We start from the raw sequence: 19,702 nt of genomic DNA, 5'->3' as shown, positions 1-19,702 counted from the left end.
TATTATTTGATTGTTTTAATTATCACAGATTAACAATAAGTGTGTTCGACTGAATGATATATGGGTATTGCTAATGTCCCTGCATGATCTCATTTGACCATAATTAGATATACAGAACTTTATATTAAATGCGTTAATCGTCACACATAACAGGGCTTGGAGAAGTCACTGCCAATAATGGACTTCAGGGCGGAGTATGTAGAGATGATACCGGGCACAGCACCCAACAGGATTATTTCAATGTTCATCACTTTTACCCACAGCGGAAGTCCACCACTAAAAGAAAGAACATTAACAGTTCTGGCATACAGATTTACAGCAAAATAATACAAAGACAGATATAAGTAAATTTTAAAATCTTATCAAAGGGCTAAAACTTTATCATGATACAGCTTTTTTATATGACATTTGTTCGAAGACGCGGTATTAAGGAAAATTTAAAACTACTTTACGTTTCCCCAGAAAGGCTAACAACTTCCACATTTCCGTCGTTCATAAGCATGGCTTCATGACTTGTGACAGACTTTAGCTTTAGGTAGAACAGTGGTGGACATATATACGCCAACAATGTCACGGTGGATCCACCCACCAGAGATAATATGTCGTTAAATTTTGGGATTGTTTCTGCCACGAAAAGAACGCTGGCTACGACCATAGATCTAAACATACATCGCTTCCAAGTAAAATCTGGAAAGAGAATTGGGGAGAAAGTTCGGGTAGTTGTTTACCATTAAAATTGTGTGGAATCAGTCAGTCACTAAAATTGAATATTACTGTATTTTTCACATTTGTAGGTAATGTTTTTGCCTCTAATATCGTTACCAAGTGTATAATGATAGCCATGTCCTAATGATTGTGGTGCAGCTGTTAATAATGTTTGTATGAATCTTGATAAATGTAGTGCGGTCTATTTTAACGGATGGAAATTATTACAGAAATGAAAGTAGAATGTAAATATGAAAAATGGCTATATGTTATGACGTTTTAGCATTCCTAATTTCTAACAGGCAAAAATCTCTTTACATGTAAACATATTAAAAGTTAAATTCTGAAATAGAAAAATCGTTTTGAGATGCACACTTTGGATGAAGTCTTGGGTATAACAAACGGAAATTAGATTAGTCCTGGACGCTGCATATACGAGGATACACTTATTCTTAACGTTATCAAAATCATGAGTACTATAGGTTTGTATCAGCCGACTATAACATTGTAGTCACTCATACTTATTCGGAATTTCTTTTGTGAAAGATGATATTTCTTTCAAAAGTAATATCTGTAAGCATACATTTCAGAATGATTATTCAATGCTTGAATTTAAAAAAAAAAAAAAAAACATCGTTAAATTGCACAACGTTATTTGGGCAAAGTTTAGATACATGTACATGTAGTTAGAAAATGGGTCGACAATGTGATTTTTACCTATTGCGCAATAAAAACAAATTATGTTGTTCATGCACTCATGTATGTATATTTTCAAAACTGAAATATATTTCTTTTCATGGTTTAGTTATACCGAGTGTTCACAAATTGAAATCAACCACGAACAAAAGAAACCGAACTGCAATAAAGAATAATCCTTCTACCTCGAAATTAATCCAATAACTTTTTCATTTTTCGCTAAAAATTGAAAATAGGAATTTCAACCCTACGAAAATAGGTGATTTTAATGAAAACAATTTGTATCCTTACGTTTTGGAACCTTGACTAGTGATTCAAGCTCCTGGCAAACAGGATTAATGACGATCAGAAGCGCCATTAGTAGGTGGATAGTTATCAACACCTCCACCACTTGGTTGATGACGCCAGTTGACATCTGGAGAATGTTTGGTTGGACGTTCTTGCCGTAGACAAAGTACGCAAGGGATGTTAGAGGAAGATACATGAACAGAACAACTGAAAAAAACCCAAGAATTAGTAAAACTGGTGGGTGCTCCCTGACGTGCATGTAACTGATGAAATACTCCATGTGATGAATGACTTTAAAGAAATGTTTAGTGCTCGAACATGTTTTTACTTGTAAAGTAAATGTTTAGTCGCAGGCTTGTATATGAAAACATTTTTGAAGTTGAGGCTTTTTTCATAAACAAGCCATATGTTTTGAGTGACCTTGACCTTTCAAATATGACCTTGAGTTACCTTTGTCATTCGCACAATGACCAATATATGTTGAACATTTCTATATATGAATCTTATCCTGTGTTGGACTTTAAAGAATTCCATCTAAAATTCTGTTTACCCGTAAAGCCTAGCAACACAGCCCATTTGAAGTTACCGGGTTTCTTCATGTCCGCTTGGATTGTAGGAAATGCAGGGTGGCCTCCGATGGCAAACATCAGTGTTCCAAATGCCATGGAAAATGGCTGAAACTCTGTGCTGGAGTGAAGCACCGTACTGTAGCTTCCCGCGTCCATCGCAACCTTGATGATAAGTATGATACACGCCACACCAGTGGTGCATGTTGCTCCTACAGCAACTGGCCTGTCAATGAGATACCCAAGCAACAACTCTAAATTCTGTGGAATTCGATGCATGATGATTTTATAGATTTTACAATGGGAACTACATAATAAGTCCAGGTTATGATTCAGCAACTTTAGAAGTATACAATACAACCTCGCATTGAGTCATAGGCTGTCTGACGTGTTTCATACCAATTATTAAGCCGTTCTTGGCACACTGATTTTGACTGCGGATAACTCCGTTTACCTGATCAAGATATAGGGCTCATGGCGGGTGTGACCGGTCAACAGGGGATGCTTACTCCTCCTAGGCACCTGATCCCACCTCTGGTGTGTCCAGGGGTCCGTGTTTGCCCAACTATCTATTTTGTATTGCTTATAGGAGTTATGATATTGATCACTGTTCGTTATCTTCACCTTGCATACAAGTATTTGTATATGCAGATTCATAGATATAGACCTGTTCTAATCATGGAATTTGACACTTCTGTGCATTCTTCAATGAATGGGAGACAACCGAAGTACTTGATATGAATACAATGCTATGACTGAAGAGATGTCATTCTTTTTTTTTTTTAGTTTAGCTTCTGGTTTATACGTACATGTAGATGATTTCAATCTGTGGATATGACCATGCCATGAAAACATGGAAAATTAGTAAACCATGACAATGAATGGTTTTGTTTTTTTACAATACACTATATACATACACCAGTACATATTTACCTGGTAATTTCGTTATATAACGCACAATCCTTTGTTAAAAGTCAGTTCTCTAATAAAGTATTAGCATGTACGTATCAGGCTTTTCATGAAAGAGAACATCTTAATATTTACATTTCCAATGTTTTTATATTTGATAGCTTTACACATTGTAATGATGGCCATTTCCTCGTGAATGCGTTGCAGCTGTAAACAATGCACGTACAGGTATGAATCTTGATAATGTAGTACGTCTCTTTTAACGGCTGGGAATTCCGACAGAAGTGAAAGTACAATGTAAATATGAAAGTAAATTCCACTTTTAAAAATACACGAGGGTATGACCTACATCGCTTCACGTGCTTCATGACTGATGTCGGCGTGACACTTTGCAGTTCATACCCACATGTATTTTCAGAAATGAAATTTATTTCTTTATTGAAAACTACCCTTGAAGTCCTCTATGGTTTACCCACTAATTTTGTTAAAATTTTTACACTAGTTTTATGACCACCTACTGGAGTATTCATACGATTAATGTAATCATTCACTATAACGAGTGGGGGTAGTGGAATTCCACCAGGGGAAAATAAGCCTCGTCCTAAATCGTCAATCTAGGTCCCGAGGTGTAATCTCACCACCTCACATAAGTCTGTAACGAAGGATTATTCTTCTCGCATTTTATTCACAGTGTAGGAGCTTTCAGAACAGTGAGAGGTCCTGATCAAAGAATAATTACATTTGCTGATCGTAAAAACATAATTACGATTTTAACGACAAACTGTTTATATTTATGAAATTAATGGTATCCTATACCAGTATTAATGTTATTTGATTAAAATTGAAGAAAATATATTTATCAGAAGTTTTGATAATAAAATCTCTTAGCAAGACATTTTTAAGATTTTCTTATTTAGAAACGCACTTTTATCGTGCAAGTGTGATATTATCTATTGTGAGGTATGAATGGTTTTAACAATATGCATTTGTAACACATGACGCCCCCAAACGTGGCCAAATTAATTGTGACCTTTATCAGACATATCTCGCTTTGACCTTGACATTTCCATTGATGAACTGTGAGGCCGCTATCCCATATACTGCAAATGTCATGTTGCAAAAAGACAAGGAGAGAAGAAGGCTAAACAATAATCACACCCCAAAGACATTTGTCCTGAGCAGTACGTTCAAACATCAAACATACCAGAAGTCCACCGGCGTGCCAAACCACGTGAGGGGGCAGACGACAGCTGCGAGGATGACGAGCCAGATGCAAAAGGATTCGTTTACGTCAAACCAGTCCTCAATTAGGTGCTCGATGTTCTGCGACGCCAAGAGCAGAAACACAGTGGACCCTCCGAACAGGGTGAAATTAATCGAGAATGAGACCAGGTATCTATAATTAAAGTACTGAGAGTAATTTACAAACAAATAGGAACAAGGGACTTTATTCTACCATTAGAGAAGTAAAACACTTTGTCATATAACGTACATGTACATGGTGACTTCCGGTGATTGTCCTTAAGAGTACATGTATAAGTGTAAATTGTTTTAGTACCCCTTGTATATCAATTTATAAGAAAGAAATCGCTCTCATGAATGATATTTAGGAATGTGTAATTCAGATGTTTAAGAAACTATTACTAAATGTCTAGTTTGTTTTGTATTTTATCATTAGTGTTTAAAAACATGCATGTGCAGTCGCATAAGCGATTATTTGGAAGCTTTCCCTTAAGTCTATAGTTCTTTATATAACAATGAATGCAAACGAGGTAAATGGTGTTCCGTATATCTATAGTCTATCAGTTAATTGATACGCCATGTGCATGTCATGGGCTTGGGGTCAAAAGACGAGTGGAGTAGAGTGGAATCTGTATTTGATAATAACAGTTTTGAATATTAGTTTAAGGAACAAAAATTGATTTGGATTAAACTACCAGTTTAAAGCTAGATGTATGAACTGAATAGTCATACATATGTGCATGTAATGAAGATTCAAAATGATCGCAAACTGAGGCCAGGATGGACAGTGTCCAAGACAGGGATTCCAATTTACCAATACACATATGATAGTGTTTCTAGAAAGCTGTTCAGAGGTAGTAAATGCAAAACCGTCAAATCAATATGAAAGATTTTAAATTTCTCATTTAGGTTCAGGATGAGAAAATGCTGTGCACACCCGTCCGTGATGTAGGGATTGTTTAGAATGAAATTGCATGTAGGATGAGGGGATTTGTATTTTTGTTTAATCAACAGCTTGAAAGACAAAACCAATACAAAAACATTTTGATGTAAGAAAGTGTTTAAAGATTTGTCACTGCTACATGCGGCAAATTTATTTTAAAAAAAAAATTATATCAAAAATAAAGTTGTCAGTCGTATCCTGCAATAACAGCTTTCTAAAAACTGAGCAGATGAGTTACAAATGTACATGTACCAATCTGTATTTCATCACCTTGTATTGGGAGTAACATTCTTTTCATGTTCTCATACCTAATTTAAAATTTCATTTCTGTGAACTGCCCATATCTACGAGATGTTGATTTCAAAAGTACTTTCAAGTATGTTTTTCAACAAATTAGGTGATAAGTATGGTGTCCGGATAGGGCCTTTTGCAAAAGCGTGACTGCGCGTTAGTCACAACACCCCCTCACGCCAACAAGCCACGCAACTTCGCGCTCTTACGCCAACAAGCAACGCGCCTTCACGCCAACAAGCAACGCGCCTTCGTGCTCTCACGCCGTGTTGCTTGTTGGCGTGAGAGCGCGAAGGCGCGTTGCTTGTTGGCGTGACGGCGTGCTGTGACTAACGCGCAGTCACGCTTTTGCAAATGGCCCTATCCGGACCCCATAGATAATGAATATTGACATTCTATACGTATTATTCAACATTCATATTTTTTCTTTCTGAAACTGAAATCATAACTGGGTCTATTTGATACATATTTCACTCCACTCCGCTTCACGCCACTCCGCTCAGCTTTTTGCCCCAAGCCGCATAACACAGGTACGTCAGTAGCATTATAAAGAACACACAATGAAACGGCATTAAGTTTTATCACTCAAAAGAATATCAGTCAATTGGTGAATGATAAGCTTCACTATTCAAGATAATGTAATCAAACAATTTGCATTTTTACATTTTCCTTGAAGGCAATTGAAAAACAGTTCATTGAAATTAACAATTCAAAAGTTCACAGGAGCAACGGCTTTTCTACAGGTAAATGCAACAATAGTTTGTGGAATTTAGCCCAGACGCATGCAAATATATCTAATCTGATAGCAAAACATTCAGTTTCTTGCATTGCTATATTTTGTTTTCGAATTAAATTCTAAAATTTTCATTCATAGTCTTGTGAAAATTTAAATTTTCGATACGAATATACATTTTTAGCAAAATGGGTTGGTTTGCACATAAATGAATAACTACATGTATATCGATAGTATCTCTTGGATTTGTCTCCATTTAATTGTGCATGCTCAACTTGCATGTAAAATATTATTGCAGAGGGATTTTTATCTTTAAAAAATAATATAAAACATGTGCAACTCAATATGTATTCAGTTATTAAACTCAACGTGTTGTTGGCACTAAATTCAAATCTCATAAATGTTTAATGTTTTATGTCCCCCCGAGAGAGAGAGAGAGAGAGAGAGAGAGAGAGAGAGAGAGAGGAGAGTGTGTGTGTGTACCCCACGTGGTAATGATAGGTCAAATGGAGAGAGAGAGAGCACCAGATAGTGCTCGTAAAAGACCGAAAGTGCCGAGATAGGACTAAGTCAAGGTGAAGGAGTCTACAGGTGAAACAACAAACTGTCCATATCATTATATATAATACCGAGAGTGCTTGCTAATCGGGTTGAAATTGTGCATCGTTTTGGGAATTAATAACATATTGAAACGAGAGACGAGACGCTTTTTCACATTTACATATAAACATCAGATAGTTTAACCTTCCTTTCTTCCCGAAAGTCTTTTCAGCAAGTGTTGGGTAAGGGTCCGGGCAATGAGTTTTATACTCCGGGTGTTTCTCCAGTATAATGAGCCATGACTCTCCTAGGATACCCCCGGTATATGATGAAATGAGTGTGTATACCACAAGCAAGATGAGACCGATCCAGCCTAGAGAAGAAAAATAATTAACTTTATCATGATACCAGCCAAACTGGAACAATATTGCAACATTCTTTTTTATACGAAAAACAAAATTTCAAAACTATGAAGGGATAACACTTTTCATTATATTTGGACTTGAATTTTCGTTGATTACATTGGTGATTTTAAAAAAAATTCTCCTAATAGTAATTACTTGTCTCTTACTCCTGTATAGTCAACGATTATTATTAATAAGTGAATCTCGTACCCGAGTCATCTATAGCTTTGGGGAGGGCTAAAACTCCCGATCCAGCAATCTCTCCGACGATAAAGAACGCTGCGAACGGAATGGACAGACCTTTAGCATGCAGATGGACGTGACTTCCAATATCGCTCACCTATATGTGATTGAAAAATAAATTTTAATAAAATTCTATATCATGGGGGCAAACTTTTTTCTCTCAATGTTACCCCCATTCTACAACAACTGGTATCCTTATACACTGAATAACGCCGCGAGGTACTGATAAATACATGTAAAGTTACAAATGTTTGTTTGACGCATTCGAGTTATCTCCACCAATGTATAGATACCACCAGTCCTAGAACCCACAGAATTTGGACTATTCAAGACGCTTACGTCCGTAGCAGTGGCGTTTTTCTATCGTGCCAATGCCTACTTTGACGCGAGGCCTCTGTTTTAAACGTCATATATGAAAATCCTGTGATTTTCACGTTTAATGCCGCACTTTTGGCGAAGGAACAGTCACTGCGCATGCTCTAAGTCCTCCGTTTGACCAATCTCTACCCAGAGTTATCGTTCCTTGCATTCACATATACAACTCTGGGTAGAGATTGTAAGATTGTAAGACTCTGGACAGTATTTATTTATTTATTAACGCATATTTTTGTAACTGAAGTAGAAACCATACTTAATTTGAGCATACGTGCCATTTTACAAAAATCTTATAAAACCCTCGAGAGAAAGGAACGACAACTCTGGGTAGAGATTGAGGTTTGGCGTGGAGCCGAGATTGACAAACGAAAGTAAGTTTCTGATCAACCTTACGATATTTACTTATCAAGTAAGATTCTAGTACAGCTTACGAACTTCACCTCACATATGAAACAATATTGAAGGTGCAAGCAGTAAGTGTGGAGCAAGCATTCCGGTGTTTCTTGGCAAAATTTGTTAAGAAGGTACGTTGTCACTCTTGTTTGAGAGAAAGGACACATTTTACGATAAAGCACACCAGTGATAGGGAACTACAATCTAATAGAAATTGATCCGACAAGGACTTTACGAACAAAATCAAATAGAAAATGCATAATTTTCAAAAGCAATTTCCTTTTAAAGAATAATGCACATGCATTGGCCACATTGAAACTAACAAATACTAGTGCCTGAAATATATCAATATCATAGAAAATTTCTTAATCTGTTACAGTACACATATGACTGTTGAAAGATGTCATTGGGTATTGATAATGTTTGCAATTCTGTGAGATAAATGCTTTTTTCCTTCGTATACGCAAATTTAAATTTCACCAATTTGATATATAAAGTTTGAAATATCACTGAATTGATCCAAATGAAGTGTTGACGTGGTAGTTAACGGCGTCAATGTAGCACCATCCTCATGTGACTTGTCAAATTTAATTGTTCAAAGTAAAACAAAACCTATTGATTTCCACTATCAGGGGCGGATCTAGGAATTGTTTAATACAATCAATCACCAAAGAAAATATATATGTTGCTAACTCTTTAAAGATGTCAGACATACAAAAATAAAAGTTTATATTAACAATTGTGGATATCAAGGAAATCGTTGTATAATATTACATTTTACAGTAGATGAGTTATTGCACTTAACAGCATTTTTATAGCATAGATAACTGCATGATTATATATAGAAAATATAAACCTAGATTACCAGTTTTTGTGATTATATCCAGTGAGAGAAATTCCTCAAAAAGATATATTTCTATCATGTACAAATTTTAATGAAATAAAGATTTTATAAAAACCTGATGGCATCATGAGGATACCTTAAAGCGTTTTACAGTGTCATGTGTTGATGCAACATCCTGTCAGCGTGCTGTGCAAATTTGCATAAATATATTATACATTCAGTAGTGCGTATTTATACACAAGAATCAAATGGTTATCTCTTGATACAGGGCCGTAAATTACATGGAGGCGGAGGAGGCAGCTGCCTCCTTCAACTTTTGAGCCAAAAAAAATTAAAATTTAAAGTTCATTAGAATTTATGTTGTTTCCAATAACTAAGAACATGATACCTCCCTTAAAAAGCATTCCAAATCTTTCTTTTAGAATGAGTTAGTCAAGTAACATCTTAGAAGGCCCTAGAATCAAGGATTTTGCACGAAACGTGTTCAGTGTGCACAAAATGTGCTCAGCGTCTGGGGGCCTGGGCGGCCCCCAGACCCCCGCCTAATTTCCTGCCTCCTCCAAATTGAAGGTTAATTTACGGCCCTGTGATATGAGGTGCTTATAACAATAAACACATAATCTATATGCAGGTACTATTGGGATAGTCCCTTTTACAAAATTCCATGTGTTTTTCAGTCAATATGAAATACTAGTAGGCATACTTGTAGCTGCTTTCTTCAACGTGATTGGTTGGATTGGCATTGTGGTGTCAAAGCGATTTTTTTCGCAAGAATGTATGATCGTTTTTCATAAAGAGGGGGGAGGGGTGTGCAGCCGGAGGAGAAGTTGGAAGTTAACGTCTCAAAATTCTTGACAAGAGGCAAAAACAGGATTTTATCCCATCTTTAAAATTCTAAATCGGCGGGAATCAATGTAAAGAATCTTTATGCATCATATTTTTAAGGAATAAAGCTAACAGTCAACACATTTTTTTTTCTGTCGATACAAATTAGTTAAATTTCATTAATATCAATAGGATTATCAGCCGTGTAAGGATAGTATGCAATGTACACCAAACCTTTCCCCCGCCACAGTGAACTACTTACCTGATTGTCAGCCATCCGCACATTTGAGTTCAAACTTAGATACTAAAACATACACAGAATGCACATACATTCGTATTCAATTTAAAATCTACTCGTCACGTTCTACATTCGTATTCAATTTAAAATCTACTCGTCACGTTATAGATTATATTTGAGGTAGTTCGTTACACCAAGATTTATACTTTTTTAAATGAAACTACGTCACAAGATGGCGATGTAGACGTTTGTGAATCTATTTTTTTTTCCCCCGATCGATTTGCTTGACTGTCATTGCAGCTCGGTGGACAAATTATCTTACTGACTAACAGATCCCGAGTTCAAATCCGCCAGAGTCGTTTGTTCATATCTAGTTTTGAAACAAATTTTAGCAAATCGTGTTTTTATCCCAATTTGCATATCATAGACTCTCGTAGATCATCGTGCCGGGATAATACGAGAATTGTCTATTGGGAAGAACTGGTACAATAAGTTTATCGACACAGAATCTGCGAACATAGCTTCTGTTGTTAAGGCGAATTCCATTTACGGTACATGTAGCTCCATCTCTATGTGTTATCATAGGTTTTTGCAAAATCTTTATTTTAATAAAAATTTGTGTATGATAGAAATATATCTTTTGGATGCATTTTATTCACTAGTTGAGATAAAAAAAAATTGGTAAATTATTTGATATTTTTATACATATAATCAAGTATCTATACTACAAAAGTGTTGTATTTTTGGGTTTTTTTTTTAAAGCATTGAAATTAAGATTTTGTTATTTTAACGAGTTTTTATGCATTTTCATCATGCTGCTTAATGTAAATGAGCGATTGTCTGATGTTGATATAAAGTTTTGTTTTTGTGTGTCTGACATCTTTAAAAAGTTGTACATGTGTATATACATTTTCTTTGGTTATTCATAAAATCAACCTGTATCAATTATAAAAATCAACAGTTTTTCTACTTGAACAATTCATTTTGATAAGTCATATGAAGGTGGAGCTACCTTGATATATAGTTAATATACTTGACTTCCGTCTGATAGAGCGATTGTCTAGTATTATTTGTAAAAAAAACATTAACGCTACACGTTTCATTAATATCGGCTGAATAGCCTTCACCGAATCTCAATGCAGTCCTTCATAATCCATATCTGGAAATTTACTCTCAGCCTCGTTCGGTTCTAGCAATTAATGTGCACTTAGGTGACATTGCTGGTAGTAAATATGTATGTACGACTTGTTAGTATCTCGTACGTACGGTATTGCAAAAATATTTTTCATTTGGCAGTCATAGCCTTCAAAACAGCCTAATATTTGATCGACGCTTAGGGTTGAAATAGTATCAAAGCATTAAAATGAAGGGGGGAAAATAGAAGTTTAAAACCGACAAAAGATTGATTAGATTAAAAGAAATACGTAACATGTAATGGCATGAACATTGGAAATTAATTTTTCTTCGACCAAACAAATGTTATTATAACTCAGAGAAAGAAGGAAAGAAAGAGAGATGTAATTATTCAGAGAATTACTAGGTATTGAACTATAAAGATTTGAATAGCAACGAAAACTCACGCGCACCTGGACATCAACTGATTGCTTTTTCTCTGAGATATATATGTAACTAGTATTTGGGAGTGTGTTGCGTACTATTAGCTTTATCAAATATTATGCATCATCTGATTCATCAAAACTTACACTGATAACATATACAATGTATTCTAGCTATCTCAAGTGTGTAGACATCACGTGTTTAATAAAGTACAAATCTAGAACATCATGCTTAATGCATGAACGCCGCAAGTGTTTTTTTAAATACTTGATCTCATGTTTGTTCACCAGGTGTTGACGACGTTGTAAACAATATCTGTGAATAAGAGCATCGACATTCCCGTCTCAGACCTATTCTCTTCAGAGACGTGGACAAGTTCACCTTGCATCCACTTCTGGAAAACGTGTAAATGCCGGAACCAGTGACGGGTTACGCTTCCACCGATGTTTCGACTCAAATTTGTCTGGATTAGTTATTTCTACATCTTTAGCATTAATGAATGCATCCGTCATAAGTAAATCAACACTTAATTGCTGTTAATCCATGTCCACATGCCCCGTGCCCTGTGTTTAAATTGAAATGCGTGTTCATCTCTATTTGCGGTAGAAAATAAAATTTTAAAAAACCGAAGACGGATAATCTGAAAAAATAGGATACACGCCTTTTTGCTCTCAAAGGCCTTCTTTTTTGTCATAGTTAAGATAATTATTCTTGTTGATATCAACAGAAAGATGTTTAATCAAAAGAAAATGTCAAAAGAAATTATGTGTTTACTAATATTTTTTTTTTTTTACAAATATTCTGACTTTGGATTTTCCATTTTTTCTACTGTCAATAAAGTTAAAGTATTGAGCTGCTTATGCATTCAAACCGAAACAGGCAGTAGATGTAAATGTATTAACAACGAGTAAGTTATGTTTTCCTTATGACAGATACTTGTATGAAGTGGATGTAGGCTATGGCTGTCTACTTCGCTAAGGAGAATAGGTCACAACCTTCATAAAAAAGAGAAAATGGAACAACTTCTCAGATTTCGTTTATTTATTTTGTTGCTTTTTTTAGCTCACCTGAGCTGAAAGCTCAAGTGAGCTTTTCTGATCACCCGTATTCCGGCGTCCGTCCGTCTGTCCGTCCGTCTGTAAACTTTTCACATTTTCCACTTCTTCTCAACAACCACTGGGCCAATTTCAACCAAAGTTGGCACAAAACATCGTTAGGTAAAGGGAATTCTAAATTGTTAAAATAAAGGGCCAGGCCACCTTCCAAGGGGAGATAATCAAGAAAAGGTAAAAATAGGGTAGGGTCATTAAAAAAATTTCTTCTCAAGAACCACTGGGCCAGAAAAGATGAAATTAATAGATAAGCTTTATTAGGTAGAGCAGATTCTAAATTGTTAAAATCATGGCCCCCGGGGGTCGGATGGGGCCACAATAGGGGGTCAAAGTTTTACATACAAATATATAGGGAAAATCTTTAAAAATCTTCTTCTCAAGAACCACTGAGCCAGAAAAGCTGAGATTTATATGAAAGCTTCCTTACATTATGCAAATTCTAAATTGTTAAAATCATGGCCCCCGGGTGTCGGATGGGGCCACAATAGGGGGTCAAAGTTTTACATACAGATATATAGGAAAAATCTTTAAAAATCTTCTTCTCAAGAACCACTGAGCCAGAAAAGCTGAGATTTATATGAAAGCTTCCTTATATCATGCAGATTCTAAATTGTAAAAATCATGGCCCCCGGGTGTCGGATGGGGCCACAATAGGGGGTCAAAGTTTTACATACAGATATATAGGAAAAATCTTTAAAAATCTTCTTCTCAAGAACCACTGAGCCAGAAAAGCTGAGATTTATATGAAAGCTTCCTTATATAATGCAGATTCTAAATTGTAAAAATCATGGCCCCCGGGGGTCGGATGGGGCCACAATAGGGGATCAAAGTTTTACATACAAATATATAGGGATAATCTTTAAAAATCTTCTTCTCAAGAACCACTGAGCCAGAAAAGCTGAGATTTATATGAAAGCTTCCTTGTATAATGCAGATTCTAAATTGTTAAAATCATGGCCCCCGGGGGTCGGATGGGGCCACAATAGGGGGTCAAAGTTTTACATACAAATATATAGGAAAAATCTTTAAAAATCTTCTTCCCAAGAACCACTGAGCCAGAAAAGCTAAGATTTATATGAAAGCTTCCTGATATAGCAGAGATTCTAAATTGTTAAAATCATGGCCCCCGGGTGTCGGATGGGGCCACAATAGGGGGTGAAAGTTTTACATTCAAATATATAGGAAAAATCTTTAAAAATATTCTTCCCAAGAACCACTGAGCCAGAAAAGCTGAGATTTATATGAAAGCTTCCTGATATAGTACAGATTCTAAATTGTTAAAATCATGGCCCACGGGGGTCGAATGGGGCCACAATAGGGGGTCAAAGTTTTTTTTTGTTTTTTTTTTTCGGGTTTTTTTTTTTATATATATATAGTGCAGATTCAAGTTTGTTAAAATCATGGACCTCGGGGATTGGATGGGGTCTCAAGGGGGGCATCAAAGTTTTACATACAAATTTATAGGAAAAATCTTTTAAAATCTTCTTCTCAAGAACCACTGAGCCAGAAAAGCTGAGATTTATATGAAAGCTTCCTGATATAGTGCAGATTATAAATTGTTAAGATCATGGCCCCCGGGGGTCGGATGGGGCCACAATAGCGGGTCAAAGTTTTACATACAAATATATAGGAAAATTTTTTTAAAATCTTCTTCCCAGAACCACTGAGCCAGAAAAGCTGAGATTTATATGAAAGCTTTCTGATATAGTGCATAGTCAGGTTTGTTAAAATCATGGCCCCCTGGGGTAGGATGGGGCCACAATAGGGGATCAAAGTTTTACATACAAATATATAGGGAAAATCTTTAAAAATCTTCTTCTCAAGAACCATTGGGCCAAAGAAATTCACATTTACATGAAAGCTTTCTGACATAGTGTAGATTCAAGTTTGCAAAAACCATGGCCTCCAGGGGTAGGTTTGGGGCCATAATATGGACTACGGTTTTACATGCAAATAGATATGGAAAATCTTCTGATATGGACCAAGGTGACTCAGGTGAGCGATGTGGCCCATGGGCCTCTTGTTTTTATACAAACGTTCACTCATGTAGAGACGTCACCCGCTGAAGATGAAGTTCCACAAAATTTGACCTACATGTATGCATGGTGCTTATGACCGACGCAATGAGGGTTCTTTATCTTACCGAAGGCCACTAAGATAGGGAACCTCTGTTTTTAAGGTCATATCCGACTCTCACTTCTAATGGAAAAGTCCCTATGTTAAATGTCATATGTTTGATGCAGCACCGGGATCGATAATTAACCGGGAACTTCCGCTTGTGAAACGAGCACCTTAACCACAACGCTATCGAAGGAAAAAGCTAGGTACGTTAGGAAGCAAAATCGGCCCTGTCTACAAACTTTATCAAATTAAACACATAAGACGTCCACATTATGCCATTGTCAGAACACATTAATTTTTCCCTATGTCTCTTGTCGTTTTCTTGTAAGCGTTAGTTAAATATAGCGTTGTTTCTAACAAAAAACCGCACATAACGTCATGACGTCGACGTTTAAGAACAAAGTTTTGGAAGGCAAAAAAGAACTACTTCGAATTATCCGACCCTAAACGGAATAGAAAGAAATCTACAAAATAAAAGATAAGTGTGTTTAGTTTTAACCGTGGAATTAAGAACTAGGCTAGACCATGTTTTTGTAACATATCATTACCAATTATTGCCGAAAATGTGTGAATGTTGGCACAAAGAGAATCAATGTGAGCTATTACCTATGCCTATTGTCAACAGGTTTTTTATTATTTTATTTTTCATGAATTCTTTTTAAAATATATTTTCCGCTTGGTGTACGTTGCACGGGTCTTCCATATTTGATCGACATTTATAAATTTTGTCATGCCCCTTTACCCATGTGAAAAGTACATTATAAGGAAAGTGACTGAAATTAAAATAATGTCTGTTTGCCTTAAATGTCGTTTGGATATTTAACAAGTTGAATTCTTTTAATAGAAAATTGAGAGAATGTGTAATTTCCTTTTGTCATACCGCGGATATTAAGGAATCACACTGGTACATGTAATTGTCCAATCAAAATCAAGATGAACTTAGTGTATTTTAGTTTCACATATTCAAAAGAATTTTTCTTACATGCGGGATTTTCTCATTTGCTTTTCAATCTAATTAGAATTAGATCTTCCATCTGCTTCCCGGTTTTCGATGGTCGCGACGTATCGAAAACCGGGGAACGGATGGAAGATCAAATTTTAATCAAATTGATTTCCTTTTATTCCTTTCTCTCAATTTTTGCATCCCAATTAGGAATTCCTGGGTAATTGTAGTTTACTAAGGATTTATTTGATGTTGGTAACTGATGCTACTTCTTGGAGTGCACTCAAGCTGTTTACACACATGTGAAAAACACGCGGATTTGGTTACGTTTGCGGATAGAAAAAAGAAATAGAAAATTCCGTGCAGGGTGTTGGGACAGGTAGCATAGAACATTTCTGACTGCCGTATTTGGCATCAATTTAGCAAACTGATTTTTGATGTTTATTTTTCCTATATAGGGGGCCGAATTAATATACTGTGATTTTTTCTTTTTTTTATTTACCAACAACGAGTCCATTTTTAATCAACATTAGGATTCAATTTTTAAAATATGAAATGATAAACAGTGTAATTATAAGATGTATAACGTATTTAACTCGGGATGTTCTTTTTTTCCCTCTACCGCTCTTCATTTTTTTTTCTCTCTCTCTTTAGATTTGTCTGTTTCTAGCTTAACATGCACGACAAGACCCAAAAATTAGATGAATGAATAAGAATATGAAAATGGTATTGTTTCACTGAAGATAATCATCAAATCACAAAGCAAGCTATTTGAAGTTTTTCATGCCATGGCTTTGAAGTAAACTGTTCATTCATCTAACTTCATTTTACGATGATAGAAAGATGCTCAAACTTTTATTTGATTATAATGAAAGCATTTGCGCAGACCTACCCTTCTTATAGACCTACTTCTATGAGTTATGGTAGTCATGATATTTAGTAAATATCATGGATAATTCACTAGCATTACGACAAGAATTTTGATTAGGAAAAAAAAATCACACACTATTTATGAAATGATGGACGTTTTATAAATATCGGTAATGATGAAAAATTTGGGTACTCAACAATAATGAGTATCAGCACATCAACAATTGAGAGAAAAAAAACATTAAGGGCAAGATCAAACGTTTAATGTTTGATAAAAAAAAAAATTAATTCGCATAGTTTTCATCAAGACCCCCTCCCCCTTAAAACTTAATATGATGAATGTTCACCCAAATCGATTATCATGCAATAAAACAATAAAGTTGAATAACAATATATACATTTTCTAATGTTTATTAACAAATGTAGTTTTTAAATGTCACTTTAAATGTTCATTAAAATGTAATAAATGTTATTTCTAAACATATGGGTCACTTCAGTCTTGTTCGCTGTGCTGCAATATTATTCATGCATTATAATAAAATTGATATTCGATGACAGAAACTCGTGGGAGTTTTTTAACACACCCCTTTTTCCCCTAAAGTATTTGAATTAATATTTTTATCAGACATGGGCTTTTTTTTTCTATCTTGTCCCAAATATCTAAGATCGAAACCTGGCATCCTAAAACGAAATTATCACTTTCGATTTCGATAAAGTTTCTCTCTGTTTATGTGTCTCTGAATCTGTCTTTCTTTCCCATCCTCATGATGGATACTTGAAAATCTTTCTCTCTGTCATATTTCATATTTTGAAAATGAAATACTTGGATTATTGATTCTTAGCTCATCGATTAAATATGATAATAGTATATTTTACCAACCGTATTGGCGAATGGCAGCATGATCCATTAATTTAAAATAATATATTTTTACCCACCCTCCCTTTCTTTAGAATTTTATAATTGTTTGAAAAAAAGAAATTACGATGTTACGTGCCTGTATAGATCTATGTACTCATCAAGTATATATTTATAATATTTCAAGCAGATTTATAACTCTTGATTGTGACGGTAATTTCCAGTAATCATGCATAATTTTTTTTTTTACATAGTTGTAAGACCTAAACGTTGCTAAAACAGTAATTCATAAACCCAAGAGAAGACTTGAACATTCTATCAAATATGAAAGTTACTTGTGATTGGTAATCATGACGTCTTTCTTTAAAAGTATGCAAAAATAACTTCACATTTTTCACTAAGACGTTTTGAAACTGATTTGCTTGGAACAGCTTTTTTGGTCCGTACTGTACATTGTCAATGTAAACAAGGTTCAATACTATTTTTAGATGATGTGTATTAAACTGTTGGATTAACCAATTTACCTTTATATTGGCATTATTATTGCATATTTATGATTTTATAAGCGACAGGAACATTTCATTTGTACACATTTATAGAGATTAAGACAAGACTTGGTGTACAACTGTGCATCATAGCCGGCCTAGTACTGCATTTTATTCGGTCCGGTTGCTGTTTGCATTTGATTTTCAATGACCCGAACTGGATTTGCTCATAAACTGATATTTTTTAGATTGTAATTATTATATCAGTGTGGTCGCTAAAACAATAACAAGTACATTAAGTTGTGATTAATGTTCTTATATCACTGTACATGTATGTACAATTTGTTGCTGTGCGCTACATGGCGATCCGCCTGTGCACAAACGTCAAAATCAGACGCCTGATTAGATATAAAAATAAAAAAAAATGAAATTGGCCACAGCCAATGGCCAGAACGAAACATGCACAATTACTTCTTTTAAAGATAATCTGTCTCTAGTTTACTGCTTTTTGTGGCCGATGCATGAGGCCACATGGAATTTTCTCCTAAAAGGTGAAGAAAATCGTCCATTTCCCGGATTCCGGATAGGTTTGAATAATACTCAACATTACCAGAGACCTAGATCCGCCGATATGTTTGTATAAATAAATACTAGGGATCATCAACTTCATATATATCAATGATTTGTATTGATAATTGTTCTTCATTTTTGAAGTATTTTACAGGGCCTAGTTATGATAACAAACGTACCTAGCTCTTTCTATATTCTATATCTTGAAATAAAGTTCGTTGGTCTCAAAATGTTTTGACGTCTTCAACATTTGTCGACCTTCGAAATTTTCATACAACATACTCGAAAATGCGATCATCATTTCTTGAATATGAAAGGTGAAGATAACGAACAGTGATCAATCTCATATAACTCCTATAAGCAATACAAAATAGAGAGTTGGGCAAACACGGATCCCAGGATATACCGTAGGTGGGATCAGGTGCCTAGGAGGAGTAAGCATTCCCTGTCGACCGGTTACACCCGCCGTGAGCCCTATATCCTGATCAGATAAACAGAGTTATCTATAGTCAAAATCAGTATGCTAAGAACGTCCTATCAATCGGTATGAAACACTTCAGACAGCATTTGACCCAATGATAGGTTGCATTGGCAAACTAGATCGTTATAACGACCATAGAATTTACGAAATGCTGACTTTAAACGAGATTGACATAACATTAAGTTAATCAAAACAATGTCAAGACATTTAAAATACAGTGTGGAAACTTTTTGCTATCATTTAAACACTGCAAATGAAAAAACCTCGTCCAAATCTGTTTACTACCGCTTACACCAAAATAGAATTATGCAAATAGACATGATCTGTGTAAATGTAGGAAGCAGTGAGAAGGGTTTTATTTCCTGTTGAAAATGTATCGCTCGTTCACATAATCACTCATTTCTTTGTGTAATAAGGAACAAAACGATTGAAATCATTTTCTAAAATCCTGTGAAAGTGTTTCTCTTCTTGT

The 19,702-nt window shown here is 35.3% G+C and overlaps 1 protein-coding gene across 2 annotated transcripts; it reads right to left on the bottom strand.

The window, feature by feature from the left end:
• On the bottom strand, positions 1-11,908 carry LOC125673996 (uncharacterized). Of its 2 annotated transcripts, none has more exons than XM_048910973.2 (9): positions 11,816-11,908; positions 10,260-10,301; positions 7,528-7,657; positions 7,118-7,286; positions 4,369-4,560; positions 2,240-2,481; positions 1,693-1,896; positions 453-687; positions 1-276 (listed from the first exon to the last, which is right to left on the bottom strand). In XM_048910973.2, exons 2-9 carry the CDS (start codon positions 10,272-10,274, stop codon positions 141-143), a joined length of 1,323 nt encoding a protein of 440 aa, XP_048766930.2. In that variant the 5' UTR covers positions 10,275-10,301; positions 11,816-11,908; the 3' UTR covers positions 1-140. The 2 variants fall into 2 exon arrangements, with proteins under 2 accessions (XP_048766930.2, XP_056014644.1); XM_056158669.1 differs by having other exon boundaries at positions 11,822-11,861.
• Between the last annotated feature and the right edge of the window lie 7,794 nt (positions 11,909-19,702).

Source organism: Ostrea edulis, chromosome 3, assembly GCF_947568905.1.
Source record: "Ostrea edulis chromosome 3, xbOstEdul1.1, whole genome shotgun sequence".
NCBI lineage: Eukaryota > Metazoa > Mollusca > Bivalvia > Ostreida > Ostreidae > Ostrea > Ostrea edulis.
The sequence above is the reverse complement of the archived record's forward strand: the minus strand, read 5'-3'. Positions and strand labels throughout refer to the sequence as shown.

What these genes read in the sequence shown, in the direction of transcription:
- LOC125673996 (XM_048910973.2), bottom strand. An exon ending in ACTAGTCAAGGTTCCAAAAC is followed by an intron (nt 688 to 1,692) that starts GTAAGGATACAA and finishes TTCTCTTTCCAG; the next exon opens with ATTTTACTTGGAAGCGATGT. An exon ending in GTTAGCCTTTCTGGGGAAAC is followed by an intron (nt 277 to 452) that starts GTAAAGTAGTTT and finishes TCTTTCTTTTAG; the next exon opens with TGGTGGACTTCCGCTGTGGG.